At 43.0% G+C, this 20,584-nt stretch overlaps 1 protein-coding gene across 1 annotated transcript in view; it reads right to left on the reverse strand.

The window, feature by feature from the left end:
- LOC109888866 (alpha-N-acetylgalactosaminide alpha-2,6-sialyltransferase 1-like) overlaps nt 1-15,588 on the reverse strand; it is a 28,849-nt gene extending 13,261 nt beyond the window's left edge. Inside the window, exons 1-4 of the mRNA XM_031805059.1 lie at nt 15,392-15,588; nt 13,657-14,017; nt 13,319-13,484; nt 7,770-7,929 (exon numbers count right to left, since the gene is read on the reverse strand). Of these exons, the coding sequence (XP_031660919.1) occupies nt 7,770-7,929; nt 13,319-13,484; nt 13,657-14,017; nt 15,392-15,495 (791 nt within the window). The 5' untranslated portion in view covers nt 15,496-15,588. The remainder of the gene's footprint in view (nt 1-7,769; nt 7,930-13,318; nt 13,485-13,656; nt 14,018-15,391) is intronic.
- Between the last annotated feature and the right edge of the window lie 4,996 nt (nt 15,589-20,584).

The following is a 20,584-nucleotide window of genomic DNA, read 5'->3' on the forward strand; positions in this document are numbered from 1 at the left end:
AGAAAAATTGGTCCGGTATGTTCCGTTCCGAGCCGCGCCGTACAGAACTGGCGATAGATTTTCGAGCTAAAGGATAGCTGATGACCACAAACCGTGGTTAGCTGAATATTAACGATTTGCCAGTAAAGGAGCTAACTAGCTTCTGAACTAGCTTCTGGATTAGCTTCTGGCTAGTTTCAGGCTAGCTTCTTGGAGTTTCTGGCTAGCTTCTTGGAGGATTACAGATCTGAGGTAAATAATACTTTTTTATAAATATACATTGGTGAGGCGGGTTGCAGGAGAGTGTTTTGAAGATGAGTTGATGGAAAATAAAAATAAAATGTATGTGAAAAAGTTGTAAATATATATATATATACAGGACACGACAAGACGAGGACAAAAGACGTCTGAACTGCTATGCCACCTTGGAGAAAAAAAATACATAGTAGCAGAATAAATTCAACCACACCTTTGTTTCATCACAAAACCGGAGAGCCACTTCTGTCTGGTGAAGTCCACAAAGCATATTGCATGTAACAAACTGTTAAATGACCTACAGCATGGTCAAGCAAGTTAATGTTTTCAACATTTTTGGACTACTAAACAACTATTGATTTAGAACCACGGAGGTATCACAAAAAAAATGGGAGCTGCCTCTACTATTCTAGCACCATTTCAACATTTCATCATCCTCAAATCACGTATGCCGAGTCTAATACAGTGACAACTAAAATATACCAAAAACAATTTAATCCAATCAATGTAAACTAAATATGTGGCTGTCCGTGGCTCTCTTTTGTGGGTGGGTGCGTTCGTTCGTGCAAGTAGAAACAACATGTTGACTCACCCTACTTGTAGAGAAACGCAAGTGCCATCCTCCTCTCTATCATGTTGATGAAATGGTCTATGACTATCATACAGTAGTACAATAGTACACGCTTTTCTTTTTTGTTGTCCTAAACTACCTGGTTAAAATGCTTAGCTTTCTACATCGAGCTACATATTGAACTTCCATCCTCTCAGGCCAGGGGCACCATTGGTTGGATCAGAATCTCTGCTATAATCATCGGCCAGTACAGAGAATTAAGCAAAAGTCCAAATCCCCATCTCCATCCATGGCTCATTTAGGAAAAGGCCATTTTAGCTAGCTAGCTAGCCACCGGAAGACAACAATACAACGAGATGTAACAATTTAAAGTTGTTTCTGTCAATGGTGTATTACGCTCGATGTGATTTAATTGGTGGGAAGCCAAATCCAAACTGGCTTCCCTTGACACTTTTTGTTGCTGCACCAGGACCAATCACAGTTGAGTTCACTCAGTTTAGCTCAAAGCTGATTGGCTATTATTTTATATATTTTTTTAATCAAAAGGAGGCCAAATGCTCGCTAGCTTCTCTTGAATTCGAGCTACAGGTGGTAACAATGTCATACTCTTTTGGACTAGACATCAGATAGATGGCCTACACATACAGAGACAGAGGGGCACTGTTTAGCACACTTGGATGATTTCTCCAGTGAGATACATTGACAGAAAATTATGAAACACAGAGAGACGAAGTATACATAATTGTTTTTTTGTCATTTTTTCCTGGTACATTTTTTTGTGAAGCCTGGTTTCCCTTGGCATCCATTAATACACAGTGCCTTCGGGAAAGTAGACCCCTTGACTTTTTCCAAATTGTTTTAGGTTACAGCCTTATTCTAAAATGTATTAAATCGTTTTATTCTTTCATCAATCAACACACAATACCTCATAATGACAAAGCAAAAACAGTGTTTTAGACATTTTTGCAAATGTATTAAAAATAAAAAACTGAAATATCACATTTACATAAGTGTTCAGACCCTTTACTCAGTACTTTGTTGAAGCACATTTGGCAGCGATTACAGACTCAAGTCTTCTTGGGTATGACGCTTCAAGCTAGGCACACCTGTATTTGGGGAGTTTCTCCCATTCTTCTCTGCAGATCCTCTCAAGATCTGACAGGTTGGATGGGGAACATTGCTGCACAGCTATTTCCAGGTCTCTCCAGAAATGTTAGATTGGGTTCAAGTCCGGGCTCTGGCTGGGCCACCCAAGGGCATTCAGAGACTTGTCCCAGAGCCATTCCTGCGTTGTCTTGACTGTGTGCTTGGGGTCGTTGTCCTGTTGGAATGTGCTTCATAGCCTACCTGTCCCAGACCTGCTGTTTTCAACTCTCTAGAGACAGCAGGAGCGGTAGAGATACTCTTAATGATCGGCTATGAAAAGCCAACTGACATTTACTCCTGAGGTGCTGACTTGTTGCACCCTCGACAACTACTATGATTATTATTATTTGACCATGCTGGTCATTTATGAACATTTGAACATCTTTTCCATGTTCTGTTATAATCTCCACCCGGCACAGCCAGAAGAGGACTGGCCACCCCTCATAGCCTGGTTCCTCTCTAGGTTTCGGCCTTTCTAGGGAGTTTTTCCTAGCCACCGTGCTTCTACAACAGCATTGCTTGCTGTTTGGGGTTTTAGGCTGGGTTTCTGTACAGCACTTTGAGATATCAGCTGATGTAAGAAGGGCTATATAAATACAATTTGATTTGGAAGGTGAAACTTCACCCTAGTCTGAGGTCCTGAGCACTCTGGAGCAAGTTTTCATTAAGGATCTCTCTGTACTTTGCTCCATTCATCTTTGCCTCGATCCTGACTAGTCTCCCAGTCCTTGCTGCTGAAAAACATCCCTGATGCTGTCACCACCATGCTTCACCATAGGCATGGCGCCAGATTTCCTCCAGACGTGACGCTTGGCATTCAGGCCAAAGACTTCAATCTTGGTTTCATCAGACCAGAGAATCTAGTTTCTCATGGTCTGAGAGGATTGGCTTCCGTCTGGCCACTCTACCATAAAAGCCTGATTTGTAAAGGCCTGAGTTTTTAAAAACATTTTTTACATTTGATTTCACCTTTATTTAACCAGGTAGGCCAGTTGAGAACAGGTTCTCATTTACAACTGCGACCTGGCCAAGATAAAGAAAAGCAGTGCGACAAAAACACAGAGTTACACATCTGATAAACAAAAGTACAATCAAATGCAAATGGAGTAAGGAGGTAAGGCAATAAATAGACTATAGTAGCGAAGCTATTACAATTTAGAAAATTAACACTGAAGTGATAGATGTGCAGATGATGATGTGCAAGTAGAAATACTTGTGTGCAAAAGAGCAAAAATGTAAATAAAAACAATATGGGGATGAGGTAGGTAGTTGGGTGGGCTATTTACAGATGGGCTATGTACAGCTGCAGAGATCGGTTAGCTGCTCAGATAGCTGATGCTTAAGGTTCGTGAGGGAGATATAAGTCTCCAACTTCAGTGATTTTTGCAATTCGTTCCAGTCATTAACAGCAGAGAACTGGAAGGAAAGGCGGCCAAAGTGGGTGTTGGCTTTGGGGATGACCAGTGAGATATATCTGCTGGAGCGTGTGCCATGGGTGGGTGATGCTACAGTGACCAGTGAGCTGAGATAAGGCGGAGCTTTACCTAGCAAAGACTTATAGATGACCTGGAGCCAGTGGGTCTGGCGACGAATATAAAGCAAGGGCCAGCAGACGAGAGCATACAGGTCGCAGTGGTGAGTGCTATATGAGGCTTTGGTGACAAAACGGATGGCACTGTGATAGACTGCTTCCAGTCTGCTGAGTAGAGTGTGAGAGGCTATTTTGTAAATGACATTACCAAAGTCGAGGATCGGTAGAATAGTCAGTTTTATGAGGGTATGTTTGGCAAGAGTGAAGGAGGCTTTGTTGCGAAATAGGAAGCTGATTCTAGATTTAATTGTGGATTGGAGATGCTTAATATGAGTCTGGAATGAGAGTTTACAGTCTAACCAGACCCCTAGGTATTTGTAGTTGTCCACATATTCTAAATCAGAACCGTCCAGAGTAGTGATGCTAGTCAGGCGGGGGGTGCGGGCAGCGATCGGTTGAAGAGCATGCGTTTAAGAGCAGTTGGAGGCCACGGAAGGAGTGTTGTATGGCATTGAAGCTCGATTGGAGGTTTGTTAACAAAGTGTCCAAAGAAGAGCCAGATGTATACAGAATGGTGTCATCTGCATAGTGGTGGATCAGAGAATCACCAGCAGCAAGAGCAACATCATTGATGTATACAGAGAAAAGAGTCAGCCTGAGAATGGAACCCTGTGGCACCCCCATAGAAACTGCCAGAGGTCCGGACAACAGGCCCTCCGATTTGACACACTGAACTCTGTCTGAGAAGTAGTTGGTGAACCAGGCGAGGCAGTCATTTGGGAAGCCAAGGCTGTTGAATCTGCCGAGAAGAATGTGGTGATTGACAGAGTCGAAAGCCTTGGCCAGGTCGATGAATACGGCTGCACAGTATTGTCTTTTATCGATGGAGGTTATGATATCGTTTAGTACCTTGAGCTTGGCTGAGGTGCACCCGTGACCAGCTCGGAAACCGGATTACACAGCGGAGAAGGTACGGTGGGATTTGAAATGGTCAGTGATCTGTTTGTTAACTTGGCTTTCGAAGACTTTGGAAAGGCAGGGCAGGTTTTGCAGCCCTTTCAAAACATCTGCTATCTGGATTTTTGGTGAAGGAGAAGCTGGGGAGGCTTGGGCAAGTAGCTGTGGGGGGTGCTGAGCTGTTGGCCGGGGTTGGGGTAGCCAGGAAGAAAGCATGGCCAGCCGTAGAGAAATGCTTATTGAAATTATCGATTATCGTGTATTTATCAGTGGTGACAGTGTTTCTTAGCCTCAGTGAAGTTGGCAGCTGGGAGGAGGTGCTCTTATTCTCCATGGATTTTACAGTGTCCCAGAACTGTTTGGAGTTTGAGCTACAGGATGCAAATTTCTGTTTGAAGAAGCTAGCCTTTGCTTTCCTAACTGACTGTGTGTATTGGTTCCTGACTTCCCAGAAAAGTTGCATATCGCGTGGACTATTCGATGCTATTGCAGTCCGCCACAGGATTTTTTTGTGCTGGTCGAGGGCAGTCAGGTCTGGAGTGAACCAAGGGCTGTATCTGTTCTTAGTTCTACGTTTTTTTAAAGGGGGATGCTTATTTCAGATGGTGAGGAAATTACTTTAAAAGAACAACCAGGCATCCTCAACTGACGGGATGAGGTCAATATCCTTCCAGGATACCCGGGCCAGGTTGATTAGAAAGGCCTGCTCGCAGAAGTGTTTTAGGGAGCGTTTGACAGTGATGAGGGGTGGTCATTTGACCGCGGACCCTAACGGATGCAGGCAATGAGGCAGTGATTGCTGATATAGTAGGTTGGTCAGGATAATATCTATGAGGGTGCCCATGTTTATGGATTAAGGGTTTACCTGGTGGGTTCCTTGATGATTTGTGTGAGATTGAGGGCATCTAGATAGATTGTAGGACGGCCAGGGTGTTAAGCATATACCAGTTTAGGTCACCTAACAGAACGAACTCTGAAGATAGATGGGGACAATCAATTCACATATGGTGTCCAGGGCACAGCTGGGAGCTGAGGGGGATCTATAACAGGCGGAAACAGTGAGAGACTAATTTCTGGAGAGATTTGTTTTTAAAATTAGAAGTTCAAACTGTTTGGGGATAGACCTGGAAAGTGTGACAGAACTTTGCAGGCTATCTCTGCAGTAGATTGCAACTCCACCCCCTTTGGCAGTTCTATCTTGACGGAAAATGTTGTAGTTGGGGATGGAAATCTCTGAATTTTTGGTGGCCTTCCTAAGCCAGGATTCAGACACGGCAAGTACATCAGGGTTGGCAGAGTGTGCTAAAGCAGTGAGTAAAACAAACTTAGGGAGGAGGCTTCTGATGTTAACATGCACGAAACCAAGGCTTTTACGGTTACAGTCAACAAATGACATTGCCTGGGGACACACAGGGCCTGGGTTAACCTCCACATCACCCAAGGAACAGAGGAGGAGTAGGAGGGTATGGCTAAAGTCTATCAAAACTGGCCATGTAGTGCGTTAGGGACAGAGAATAAATGGAGCAGATTTATGGGCGTGGAAGAATAGATTCAGGGCATAATGTACAGACAGGGGTCGGTATGGTAGGGTGTGGGTACAGTGGAGGTAAACCTAAGCATTGAGTGATGATAAGAGAGAATGCATCTCTGGAGGTACTAGTTATGCTAGATGAGGTCACCCCATGTGTGGGAGGTGGGACAAAGGAGGTATCCGAGGCATGTTGAGTGGGGCTAGGGGCTCCGCAGTAAAATAAAACAATGATAACTACCCTAACAACAGTATACAAGGCATATTGACATTAGAGAGAGACATAAAGCGAGGCATAAAGCAATCACAGGTGTTGATTGGGTAGCTAGCTAAGACAATGGGTAAGACAGCAACAGCTGATCAGCTAAGACAGCAACAACAACAGCCGGTAAAATGGTTTTATATATATATTTGATGTTGAAAAAGTCTGCAACACACTGGACGAGCCAATTATGATGCCAAAGACGTTGTCACAAACTGTACTGCAGAGATCATACATGTACATGGACTATCCTGTTGGTGTTATAATAATTCACCCTGCTTGGACTAAAACCTTACTGGGACAAACACCTCCAGTACAGAGCTGGCCAAGCTTTTCCTGGAAAGGTCAAAGGTAATGGTTCAATTCCATGGAAACGAAATTACGCTGAGACTGATTTTTCAGTTTAAAATGTACAATGCCTTCAGAAAATATTCATACCCCTTGACTTATTCCACATTTTGTTGTGTCACAGCATGATTTCAAAATGGATTCAATTGATGGATTCAACCTCCAGTACCTCATCGACTGGGAGGGTTACGGCCCAGAGGAGCGGTGCTGGGTTTCTGCGGTGGACATCCTGGACACTTCGCTGACCAGGGATTTTCACCAGGGGGGGTCAAAGTCACCAGCTTTCTAGGCTTCACTGAACGGGATTCATTATCATCAACCCCGGACTGTCTTGTCTCATTACACACACCTGGTTCCCATTTCCCCTATTAGTATGTCATATATTTGCCCTCTGTTCCCTCTGTCTTTGTCGGTTATTGTTACCATGTCCGTTGGTGGTGTGAGCACCTATGCGTTGGTGCAGCTGTTATGCTGCGTGCTACATATATTATTACGGGTATCGTCCCGTGTCGTTCACCAAGGTTTACCCTCGCTCTTTTGTTTGGGTACAGCCCAGTGTTTTTGTATACGTGTTTGTTTTGGGTGTATTAAAAAACCCTTATTGTGTATTCCTGCGCCTGTTTCCAAATCCTTTATACCAGCGTGACAGTCAAGGAATGTGAATAACTTCTGAAGGCACAAACAAAAACCATTGATTTCAAAGTTGAACAAACTATTCAACTCTATGCACAAGGAATGCTTTTAACAATTTCAAATGAACATTTTAACAAAAACACATTTACACGAAGAACTGTGCAGATACAACTTTTGGTAACAGAATAAAACTGAGGGAGATTTTGCAGTAAATGATTATTTATTTATTTACTGTGTAAGTTGGTCAAAGCAGTCATTGTGCATAGAGTTGTATGGTTTGTTAAACTTTGAAATCAATAGCTTTTTTTTGGCATACATTTTAAAGTGAAAAATCGGACACTCATAATTCCATTACCACTCATAGGAATCTGTCTCACACATTCCGGAACCAGAACCAAATGTAGGTTCCAGCTGAAACATAGAAAAATCGACTTTGGTCTCTATGGGACTCCCAGCCTTAATAAAGGTTCAATATAATTGCCTGATCATTGTGATGCACAGATGCATGCAGTCATAGGAATATGCACAGGCGCACGCACACAAACACACACACACTGACCGGAACACGTAGTCATGGGCATCGATCTCCTTCCCCATCCGAGAGCCATTGAGTATTCCTCCGTTGGCCACCACAGCACAGCGAATACACTTGAGGTTCCCCCGCGGCAGGAGCAGGGCCTCTCTTGGCTTGGGGATCAGGTCCACCACTGCCTTGATCTCTGTAACCAATCACACACAGTATGTTTTACTTGTCTGTGTCTTTGGGATTCTATAAAGCAAGCATCACTTGACTTGGCACCAGTCAATGGTAGAAGTATCAGGAAGTACTGTACTACTACACATTGTAACCAGACAAAAACAGGCCAAGTAGACCTTTTTTTAAAAATATATTTTCGCAGTGGACTTCCTTCAGGAGATTCTAAATTGGTTTTGCTAATTCCTCAGTCCTCTCCTCGCAAACTTTTAAAAAATGGTAATGACGGTCATATGCTGTAATAGAAATAATGCTCCAAATAAATCAATCACCCCCCCCCATCTTAAATGGTATCGACCGCCACTGTAATACACAAATAATCCCCCCCAAACAAGAAAAATAATTGAAGAAATCAATAAATTAAGAAATATCAGAACGATAAATTTCAATGTCTGAATTCAGAATATAAATGTGTGGTGTATATTGACAGTATGGACAATATATAAGTAGGAAAAAGGTATGTACAGCAATAGATACATAGGAATCAGCTATGTACAGAATTGTATTTATTTAAATGTATTTATTTAACCTTTATTTAACCAGGAAAGGCTCATTGAGATTTTAAATCTCTTTTCAAGAGCGTCCTGGCCAAGATAGGCAGCACCAAGTCATTAGTAAAAACTAGTAATCTAGTAAAAACCATAGAATTCACAAGAGTATAACAAAATCATAAAACAGCACATTAAAAACATTGACAGGTCAGGGAATCAGCCTCAAAATACTTCATCAGTGATTTAAAAACACCAATTGGGACAAGGACTTCCAGTTCAAAAGTATTTTGTAAGGTGTTCCAAGACGATGGCTCAGAGTACATAAAAGCCCTTTTACGAATTTCAGTTCAGACATTTGGAACAGTTAACAGGATAAAGTCCTGCGAACGAAGAGAGTATCCACCACATTTCTGAACAATAAAAATGCCCAGATAAAATGGTAGTAAACCAAGACTATATTATGTACAGCAGTAGTTATGTAGGGTGAGCTATGTCCAGAATACAGTATGTACAGCAGTAGTTATGTAGGGTAAGCTATGTCCAGAATACAGTATGTACAGCAGTAGTTATGTAGGGTGAACTATGTCCAGAATACAGTATGTACAGCAGTAGTTATGTAGGGTGAGCTATGTCCAGAATACAGTATGTACAGCAGTAGTTATGTAGGGTGAGCTATGTCCAGAATACAGTATGTACAGCAGTAGTTATGTAGGGTGAGCTATGTCCAGATTACAGTATGTACAGCAGTAGTTATGTAGGGTGAGCTATGTCCAGAATACAGTATGTACAGCAGTAGTTATGTAGGGTGAGCTATGTCCAGAATACAGTATGCACATATAAAGTGTGTAATCAAAAATCTTAATTTCTCAGAGATCAAATTACATTTCAACAGAATAATGCTGATCTTATCTGTTTCTAACTACATAAATGATTTAAAAACAATAAACATTATACAAATATTTTTTGTGACCAGTGTTCAATGACTCAATGTACATAGGGCAGCAGTCTCTAAGGTTCAGGGTAGAGTAGCGGGTAATAGCCGGCTAGAGACTGTCACGGCTGGCTGAAGGACTGGACCAGGGTGCAGCATGGTAAGCGTACATTTCCTCTTTATTCAAAAAATGACGCCGACAAAATGAAGAACAAAAACCAAACCGTGAAGCTTTGGGCTATGTGCCCTGAATGAAGACAAAGTTAACTTCCCACAAAGCAGGTGGGGGGAAAGGGTACCTAAGTATGGTTCTCAATCAGAGACAACGATAGACAGCTGCCTCTGATTGAGAACCACACCCGGCCAAACACATAGAAATAGAAAATCATAGAACATAGACTGCCCACCCAAATCACACCCTGACCAAACCAAAATAGAGACATAAAACGTTCTCTACGGTCAGGGCATGACAGTATCCCCCCCTAAAGGTGCGGACTCCGGCCGCAAAACCTTAACCTATAGTGGAGGGTCTGGGTGGACATTTCTCCGCAGTGAGGGTCGTAACCCTCTGGCGAGGGTCGTAACCCCGCTCCACCTCTGGCTCTGCCCACTTAGGTGGCGCCTCTAGAGCAGGGACCCTCGCCGCCGACCCCAGAGTGGAGACCCTCGCCGCCGACCCCGGACTGGGGACCCTCGTAGTGGGCCCCGGACAGGAGGGAGACTCTGGCAGCTCCGGACAGGAGGGAGACTCTGGCAGCTCCGGACAGGAGGGAGACTCTGGCAGCTCCGGACAGGAGGGAGACTCTGGCAGCTCCGGACAGGAGGGAGACTCTGGCAGCTCCGGACAGGAGGCAGGCACAGGACTCACCGGGCTGGGGAGACATCCAGGAGGCCTCTTCCTTGGCCGAGGCACCGGATACACTGGGCCGTGGAGGCGCACGGGTGGTCTCGAGCGCAGAGCTGGCCCCACCCGTTCTGGCTGGATGCCAGCTTCCACCCGGCAAATGCGGGACGCTGGCACCGAGCACACCAGCCTGTGAATGCTCCGCCTCGACACCGTAGGCATCACCCCATAGCAAGGAGCCTGACCAGTCCCATGGACTCCACGGTAAGCACAGGGAGTTGGCTCAGGTCTGCTTTCTCACTCTGCCACACTCCCTGTGTGCCTCCCCCCCAAGAAATTGGGGGCTGCCTCTCGGGCTTCCTTGCTAGCCGTGTTCCCACATACCGCTGGTTCCTTTCTCCGGCTGCCTCCGCTCTCCACCTGTTCCCATGGAAGGCGATCCCTTCCCGCCAGGATCTCCTCCCATGTGTAGACTCCCTTGCCATCCAGAACGTCCTCCCATGTCCAGGAGTCCACCTTACCATGCTGCTTCGTCCGTTGATGGTGGGAAGTTCTGTCACGGATGGCTGAAGGACTGGACCAAGGTGCAGCTTGGTAAGCGTACATTTCCTCTTTATTTAAAAAATGATATCCACCATACTAGGCCGAACACAAAAACCAACATAGAAAAACAAACATAGACTGCCCACCCCAACTCACGCCCTGACCATACTAAAACAAACAATAAAATAACAGAACTATGGTCAGAACGTGACAATGGTGCTATAGAGAACCATTAACAAAAAGGTTCCAAATAGCACCAAAAAGGGTTCCACTATGGTTTCAACCATTGACTGTAAAAGAAAATGGAGCCATTGATGACATCACCCCATTGTTTCCTATGTGAAGTCTGTGGCACATTTGTAGATCAGGAAGTGTGAAGTGTCGTTTCAGCGTGTTGCCATCTTGCTTCATGGATGAGTTTTTAGAAACATTGCATGCGCAGTTTGAGCTACTAAAGGAAGTGACTTTGCAGGCTAGCACAGTGTTTCATTAGCTCATTGAGTATCTCAAGTTGAAAGCCATTAGCAACGAAATGATCGTTATAACTTCTTCTGTGTGTGATTTAAAAATAACCATCTCAAGGACATGGTGTTATAGAAGTAATTATCGGTACCATGATTGTCCTCAAAACATTTTTTATTTATACAATGATTGACCACGAAGTTTTCTATTTTCTCATTCACTATAATGGGGGATCCGGTTTTCTGAAAACAATGCCGGCACTAGACACAGGAACTTGAAATCCTCAATGAGCGGGGACAGTCGTTCTCCCCTGGTTACAACCATTTTTGGTTCTTTATAGAACCTTTTGAATAACTTTTTTTTAATGATTGTAATTAGCTGTATTACATTGTTAAAATTCCATAGGTGTTACTATTGTGCTAATTCCCAAGTTGAATCCGGTGTAGTATATCTCTGGAACAACTGGGGGTCCCTGTGGAGGGAATTGAGTACCACTGATTTTAGTAACCTAAAGTCAGTGGTAGCAGCAGCCATAAAATAAATGCCTGAAGCTAGATCTTTTACAGACTGGTCTTGATAGGAGGAAAAACAACTGTCAGGGGAGGTTCTCTTCTGCACTGTTCAACCAATCCAGTAAATGTGGAGGAGGAGTTAAGATGGAGCGTCACCTTGTTAACGTCCAAAAGCCGAAGTCTGGTCACAGGCTCTCTTTCCATTTTTGCTGAAAACCGGAACATCAGGTTGTTGGGGATTTGTAAGAGGCTACTGATTTAGTAAACAGTTCTCAATTGACACAAGGCCTTTACGTGAGTCTTTCAATAGATACTGCTATTGGGCCTAATTATATTTAAGATACATTGACATAACAGAACAAATTAGGGATGACACTCTCGCTTGTCACGCTATCAAATAAGAGCAAACCACGCCCCAAAATATTTGAATGAGTGGGCGCACCTACATTTTAATTATCACTAAAAGATTAAATAACCCTTTTCTGAATTGTAAAGAACCACTGAAGGGCTCGAAGGGTTCTTTGAGTCATTATGGTTCCATATAGAACCAACAAATTGACACTCTCCTCAATCACTTATCACTGAGGAGAGAGGATGGAGGAGTTGAGCAGAGGACAGTCTTTTGACCAAATGAGAGTCTCCCAATAAGCCTCCATTTGCGTATACCTTGGTTTGAGAAAACAACTGCTAATTGAATGATTGATTCATTGTTCTCATTGACAGTTCCTTTAAATCCTGTCTTTTCTAAGTTTGAAAGTGCAGCTAAGAGGGAAGTTTGCCATGTAGCTGTGGTCTAACGTTGTAAATTGCTGACTTAATTTTCAGATCATTTAAAAAATAAAAAATGTAATATTGAGAAGTAAAATGACTGTTTGGTTAGTGCTTCCCTCAACCATGCACCAGAATCTGTGTTTTGTTTTGCTTGATTAAATCATTGCGTTACCTTTGTCCTCCTTTTTGGCCAGTCTCAAAATAAAACCTCAGTAATTCAATTTGCATTGACTCTTGTGAAGTTGATGCATGTCTGGGAATTCATTATTCTGCCACTCAAACCCAAACTAAGAACTCGTTTGTAATGTGTGTTTGTTCCTAATGCTCTTATTTAAACCTGGGGTAGCTGAGTATGGCAGTGAGACACAAATTCCACTTGCTTTCTCACTTCTCTTGTTGTTTCTTGATTTATGCCATGTTCCTGATATTGCACACCCTTAGCCAATGTAGACCCACCCTCTTTAATCCTGTGTTACTGTGTACTAAAGGATGAAAGTTTGTCATTGTGTCAAAAGTCTACATGGCTGAAGAGGGAGTTGGCCATACGAGCTGCGCTGCCTGCCAAGGATTTTTTAAATTGTTTTAATTTAACCTTTATTTAACTAGGCAAGTCAGTTAAGAACAAATTCTTATTTACAATGACGGTCTACCACGGCCAAACCCGGACGACGCGGGTCAATTGTGCGCTGCCTTATGGGACTCCCAATCACGGCCGGTTGTGATACAGCCTGGATAGCCATACTCCTGGACACACACACACACACACTTGCGTGAGCATGCTCACACTCACACTCACACACCTGTGTAGTTTGTGTATTCCATGAAGCCAAAGGGGTTATTGAAGTGAGCTAGCCTGTTCCACTCTGGCACGTTGAGTAGTTCACCGTGGAGGTACAACTGGACGTCTGGTATAAAGGCCTGCTGGAAGCCTGGGTCCTTGGAGTTCCGCAGAGACTGGGGACAGGCCTGGCACACACACACATGCATACATACACACACACACACACACACACACACCACACACACACACACACACACCACACACACACGCACACACACACACACATAGAGTTTATTTGGGATGTTTGTTAATATTTGCAAATCCTTGACCAGTGACTGTCTAAAAACATAGGCTTACCGTCTGTCTCGTTTGCTTGTCCCGGATGTAAACATCCTCAAAATCCCAGTCGGGATATTGCTCGAAGTCCTTTTTTTGCAGGGGGAGCATAGGGGTCTCCTTGTGTGCAGACCTGGGTCCACCTGTTAATCCATTTGTCTGTTTTACGGTCTGCTTTAAAGTTGTTGGGTCAGTCGTCACGGAATTACTTTTTTCTTTGGTTGTGATTGCTGTGAAGTTACCAGCTGCAGTTTTCCTAGCTATATTAATATTTAAGTCCACATTGGAGGCATAGTAGAAGTTTTTCAACCATGCGGGCAAGCTCCACCTTTTAGATGTGTCATAGACAGCCACAATGTTTCCATCACCGTAGAAACGGATCCTGGACCCAAGAATGAGAGAAATACACAATGTGTGTTAGTGGATTCTTTAAATATGTCCTTAATAACTATTGATTGATTGATTTGAGAGTGGTAAAAAGCCTATACTTCATGAATGAGCCAAAAACATCTGTTGTATTTTTCCTATAGGAGATGCCGTCCCATAGGGAGTAGCTGTAGTTTTAGAAAATGGCTGAATAAAAATAAAGAATAGATGACATCATCGGGGGTTTTCTGATCTTTTTTTAATACATAACATCTTGTTCTTTTTTCTCTCACTTATACAGACACCTATACATCCAGCACCATACCAGTGTCTGTATAAATGTGGGGGAAAAAACAAGGATGTTCTGCATTTAAAAAAAAAGATATGAAAACCCCATATGATGTCATCTATGATTTTTAATATGATGTCAAAAAGTGGTGAAGTGTCCCTTTTAACTGGCCAATTTCAACAACTTCCACTGAAGTGTAATTTTCACTTAGTTATGAATTGATTAAAAAAATGTTTTGACTTAAGTGGAATCTAGGATTTGACCCTATAGGATTCAGACACACAATAATTACAAACAAAAAAACAGCACTTCAGTGTTCTTTTATTTGTTTAAAAATATATATATTTTCAGATAAAAACCAATTTCCCTTCCGCTTCACAATTCCACCACTTTTCAATAATCAGAGCTTTTGGAGCATTTTGATTAAAAGTGATTATTATCCGTTTCCATAAAAACACCACTGTCTTTATTACTATGTAAGTATAAATGTAATAACAGTGTAACAAGTATTGTAATTAATCATTTTAAAACTAAGTACATGGTAAGGTTAGGGTTACTGCAATTAGCTTACGGTGCAATCCCTTAAGACAAAAAATATTGCAGTTAGAGTGCAATATAACTGCATATTGCTCAAAATACGCATCCAAAATAACCCTTTTTTTATACAGTCATTTTGCAGTTTGACTGTAGTTACAGTGAATTATAACTACAAGGCAGTTATTCTGTAATTACCTTGTCCAAAATTCCACAGTCCACTGCAGTCACTGAACTTTTACTGCAGTTTCAAAACTGCAATCTTTTTTTGTATGGGATTACAGTGTAAGACGGAATAGTGTGTGAATAACTACATGTAATTACACTGTAATTACTGCACTGTAATGGAAACTGTTTTCTTAACTTGTATTTAGGTCAAATACCTGCAATGGGCAACAAATACAACAATTGCAACAAGAAAAAATATATTTTGGAGTTTCAGTTTTTTATTCTTGTTATGAATGTTCCCCAGAGTAAAAAAAAATAAAAATACTAACGGCTGAATACCGTCCTTTGACTAACTCAACAAGTCAAATATGTTGCCATTTGTTGGTGCAGAATACATACCCGATGCTGTCTTCAGAGATGTGTCCATACAGAAGCACATAGATCAGTGCGCACATGAAAACCACCAGCGCCAAGGGCATAACTCTCCGTAGTCGGGCTGTCATTTCCAAGAGAGAGAAAGAGGATCTACCTAAAGTACACTGAAAATGGACTATAGCAATATATTGAAAGAAGCATTTGGTCGTGGTGGGATGCGCTGAACTGTTTTATGCTGATCTGTTTTGCCTCTCTCTTGCCCTCTTGGCCACTTGCCAGGTTTCACGCCATGGTGCGTAACGACGCATCAAGTGGCCAGAAAATAGGTTGGTTGAAAACCTTTGTAATTTTACCTCTCAAACACTACTGTACTTCCGAACCCCAAGATCTGTTCTCTAATTAGGCTTAAAGTAATCTTTTTAATCGTTAATAATAATGTTGCGCAGTATTTGAAAAGTTTATGGCTTTCAAAAGCAAAACATAACACATTACAAAAAGCTAAGCACAATATAATTAATACAGGCCCGGCAGACGGTTTGATTGGGATTAGGCTACTGTGTGACTGATTAACTAATAAGCAGTGGTGGAAAAAGTACCCAATTGTCATACTTGAGTAAAAGTAAAGATACCTTAATAGAAAATGACTCAAGTAAAAGTGAAAGTCACCCAGTAAAATACAATTTGAGTAAAAGTATTTGGTTTTAAATATACTTAAGTATCAAAAGTAAATACAATTCCTAAAATATACTTAAGTATCAAAAGTACAAGTACAAGTATAAATCATTTATAATTCCTTATATTAAGCAAAGCAGACAGCCACATTTTCTAGTTTTTATTTACTTACAGACAGCCAGAGGGCACACTCCAACACTCAGACATAAGTAAGATGCTGGCACTAAAACCGCACTCAATGAACTGTATACTGCCATAACCAAACAGGAAAACTCTCGTCCAGAGGCAGGGCTCCTAGTGGCCGGGGACTTTAATGCAGGGAAACTTAAATCAGTTTTACCTCATTTCTATCAGCATGGTAAATGTGCAACCAGAGGGAGAAAAAATTCTAGGCACCTTTACTCCACACACAGAGACGCGTACAAAGCTCTCCCTCGCCCTCCATTTATATCTGACCATAATTCTGTCCTCCTGATTCCTGCTTACAAGCGAAAAGGATCCGCCCCTTTTTTCCAATTTTCGCCTAAAATGACATACCCAAATCTAACTGCCTGCAGGACCTGAAGCAAGGATATGCATATTCTAGATTCCATTTGAAAGGAAACACTTTGAAGTTTGTGGAAATGTGAAATTAATGTAGGAGAATATAACACATTAGATCTGGTAAAAGATAATACTTAGAAAAAAACATGATTTTTGTTGGTATATTTTTTGTACCATCATCTTTGAAATGCAAGAGAAAGGCCATAATTATTCACAACATTCTTATTGGCAGATTCAACAGCCTTGGTTTCTCAAATGACTGCCTCGCCTGGTTCACCAACTACTTCTCTGATAGAGTTCAGTATGTCAAATCGGAAGGCCTGTTGTTCACACCTCTAGCAGTCTCTATGGGGGTGCCACAGGGTTCAATTCTCAGGCCGACTCTCCTCTGTATACATCAATGATGTCGCTCTTGCTGCTGGTGATTCTTTGATCTACCTCTACGCAGACGACACCATTCTGTGTACCTCTGGCCCTTCTTTGGACACTGTGTTAACAAACCTCCAGATGAGCTTCAATGCCACACAACTCTCCTTCCGTGGCCTCCAACTGCTCTTAAATGCTAGTAAAACTAAATGCATGCTCTTCAACCAATCGCTGCCCGCACCTGCCAGCCCCTCCAGCATCACTACTCTGGACGGTTCTGACTTAGAATATGTGAACAACTACAAATACCTAGGTGTCTGGTTAGACTGTAAACTCTCCTTCCAGACTCACATTAAACATCTCCAATCCAAAATGAAATCTAGAATTGGCTTCCAATTTCTCAACAAAGCATCCTTCACTCATGCTGCCAAACATACCCCCGTAAAACTGACCATCCTACCGATCCTCGACTTCAGCAATGTCATTTACAAAATAGCCTCCAACACTCTACTCAACAAACTGGATGCAGTCTATCACAGTGCCATCTGTTTTGTCACCAAAGTCCCATATACTACCCACCACTGCGACCTGTATGCTCTAGTCGGCTGGCCCTCGCTTCATACTCGTCGCCAAACTCACTGGTTCCAGGTCATCTACAAGTCTCTGCTAGGTAAAGCCCCACCTTATGTTAGCTCACTGGTCACCATAGCAGCACCCACCCGTAGCACACGCTGTAGCAGGTATATCTCACTGGTCACCCCCAAAGCCAATTCTTCCTTTGGCTGCCTTTCCTTCCAGTTCTCTGATGCCAATGACTGGAACGAACTGCAAAAATCACTGAAGCTGGAGACTCTTACCTCCCTTCACTAGCTTTAAGCACCGGCTGTCAGAGCAGCTCACAGATCACTGCACCTGTACATAGCTCATCTGTAAATTAGCCCATCCAATTGACCTCATCCCCATACCGTATTTGTTTATGTATCTTGCTCCTTTGCACCCCAGTATCTCTACTTGCATATACATCTTCTGCACATTCTACCAGTCCAGTGCTTAATTGCTATATTTTTTATTACTTCGCCACCATGGCCTATTTATTGCCTTACCTCTCTTATCCTACCTCATTTGCACATGCTGTATATAGATTTTTCTACTGTATAATTGATTGTATATTTGTTTATTCCATGTTTAACTCTGTGTTGTTGTATGTGTCGACCTGCTTTGCTTTATCTTGGCCAGGCCGCAGTTGCAAATGAGAACTTGTTCTCAACTAGCCTACCTGGTTAAATAAAGGTGAAATAAAATAAAATAAAAAATTCCAGCCCAGGCGCTATTTAGATTTTGGACACTAGATGGCAGCACATTTTTAGACTGATCCAATGGACCATTGCATTTCTGTTCAAAATTTTGTATCAAGACTGCCCAAATGTTCCTAATTGGTTTATTAATACATTTTCAAGTTCATAATTGTGCACTCTCCTCAAACAATAGAATGGTATTATTCCACTACAGCTACTGTAAATTGGACAGTGTAGTTAGATTAACACAAATGGAAGTTTTCTGCCAATATCCAATATGTCTATGTCCTGGGAAATGTTCTTGTTACTTACAATCTCATACTAATCGCATTAGCCTATGTTAGCTCAACCGTCCTGCGGGGGACCCCACCGATCCTGTAGAGGTTAAAGCAGGAAGCACCAGTGACTCAGGTCAATAAAAAAAGTGGTCAGATGAAGCAGATGCTAAACTACAGGACTGTTTTGCAAGCATAGACTGGAAAATGTTCCCAGGATTCTTCCGATGGCATTGAGTAGTACACCACATCAGTCACTGGCTTTATCAATAAGCGCATCGAGGACTTCGTCCCCACAGTGACAGAATGTACATACCCCAACCAGAAGCCATGGACTACAGGCAACATCCACACTGAGCCAAAGAGTAGAGCTGCTGCTTTCAAGAAGCTTATAAGAAATCCCGCTATGCCCTCCGACGTGTCAGCTCCGATGCGTGTCGATGTGGCAGGGCTTGTAAACTATTACAGACTACAAAGGGAAGCACAGCCGAGAGCTGCCCAGTGACACGAGCCTACCAGATGAGCTAAATAACTTCTATGCTCGCTTCGAGGCAAGTAACACTGAAACATGCATGAGAGCATCAGCTGTTCCAGATGACTGTGTGATCACACTCTCCACAGCCGATGTGAGTAAGACCTTTAAACAGGTCAACATTCACAAAGCCGCAGGGCCAGACGGATTACCAGGACGTGTACTCCAAGCATGCGCTGACCAACTGGCAAGTGTCTTCACTGACATTTTCAACCCCTTCCTGTCTGAGTCTGTAATACCAACATGTTTCAAGCAGACCATCATAGTCCCTGTGCCCAAGAACACTAAGGTAACTTGCCTAAATGGCTACCGACCCATAGCACTCACGTCTGTAACCAGGAAATGCTTTGAAAGGCTGGTCATGGCTCACATCAACACCATTATGCCAGGAACCCGAGACCCACTCCAATTTGCATACCACACCAACAGATCCACAGATGCTGCAATCTCTATTGCACTCCACACTGCCCTTTCACACCTGGACAAAAGGAACAACAATGTGAGAATGCTATTCATTGACTACAGCTCAGCGTTCAACACCATAGTGCCCTCAAACCTCATCACTAAACCAAGGACCCTGGGACTAAACACCTCCCTCTGCAACTGGATCCTGGACTTCCTGACGGGCCGCCCTCAAGTGGTAAGGGTAGGTAACAACACATCCGCCACGCTGATCCTCAACACAGGGGCCCCTCAGGGGTGCGTGCTCAGTCCCCTCCTGTACTCCTTGTTCACTCATGACTGTATGGCCAGGCACGACTCCAACACTATCGTTAAGTTGGCTGATGACACAATAGGCCAGATCACCGACAACGATGAGACAGCCTATAGGGAGGTCAGAGACCTGGCTATGTTATGCCAGGATAACAACTTTTCCCTCAACGTGATCAAGACAAAGGAGATGATTGTGGACTTCAGGAAAAGGAGGACCAAGCACGCCCCATTCTCATCGACTGGGCTGTAGTGGAGCAGTTTGAGAGATTCAAGTTCCTTGGCATCCACATCACCAACAAACTAACATGGTCCAAGCACACCAAGACAGTCGTGAAGTTGGCACGACAAAACCTATTCCCCCCCAGGAGACTGAAAAGATTTGACATGGGTTCTCAGATTCTCAAAAGGTTTTTCAGCTGCACCATCGAGAGCATCCTGACGGGTTGCATCACTGCCTGGTACGGCAACTGCTCGGCCTCCGACCGCAAGGCACTACAGAGGGTAGAGAGTATGGCCCAGTACATCACTGGGGTCAAGCTTCCTGCCATCCAGGACCTCTATACCAGGTGGTGTCATAGGAAGGCCCTAAAAATTGTCAAAGACTGCAGCCATCCTAGCCATAGACTGTTCTCTCTGCTACCGCACAACAAGCGGTACCGGAGCGCTAAGTCTAGGTCCAAGAGGCTTCTGAACAGCTTCTACCCCAAGCCATAAGACTCCTGAACAGATAATCAAATGCCTTCCTAGAATAATTGCCTTGCCACCAACCCTTCTATGCTGCTGCTACTCCCTATTATTATCTGTGCATAGTGACTTTAAT

This window comes from Oncorhynchus kisutch, linkage group LG25, assembly GCF_002021735.2.
Source record: "Oncorhynchus kisutch isolate 150728-3 linkage group LG25, Okis_V2, whole genome shotgun sequence".
Classification (NCBI taxonomy): domain Eukaryota; kingdom Metazoa; phylum Chordata; class Actinopteri; order Salmoniformes; family Salmonidae; genus Oncorhynchus; species Oncorhynchus kisutch.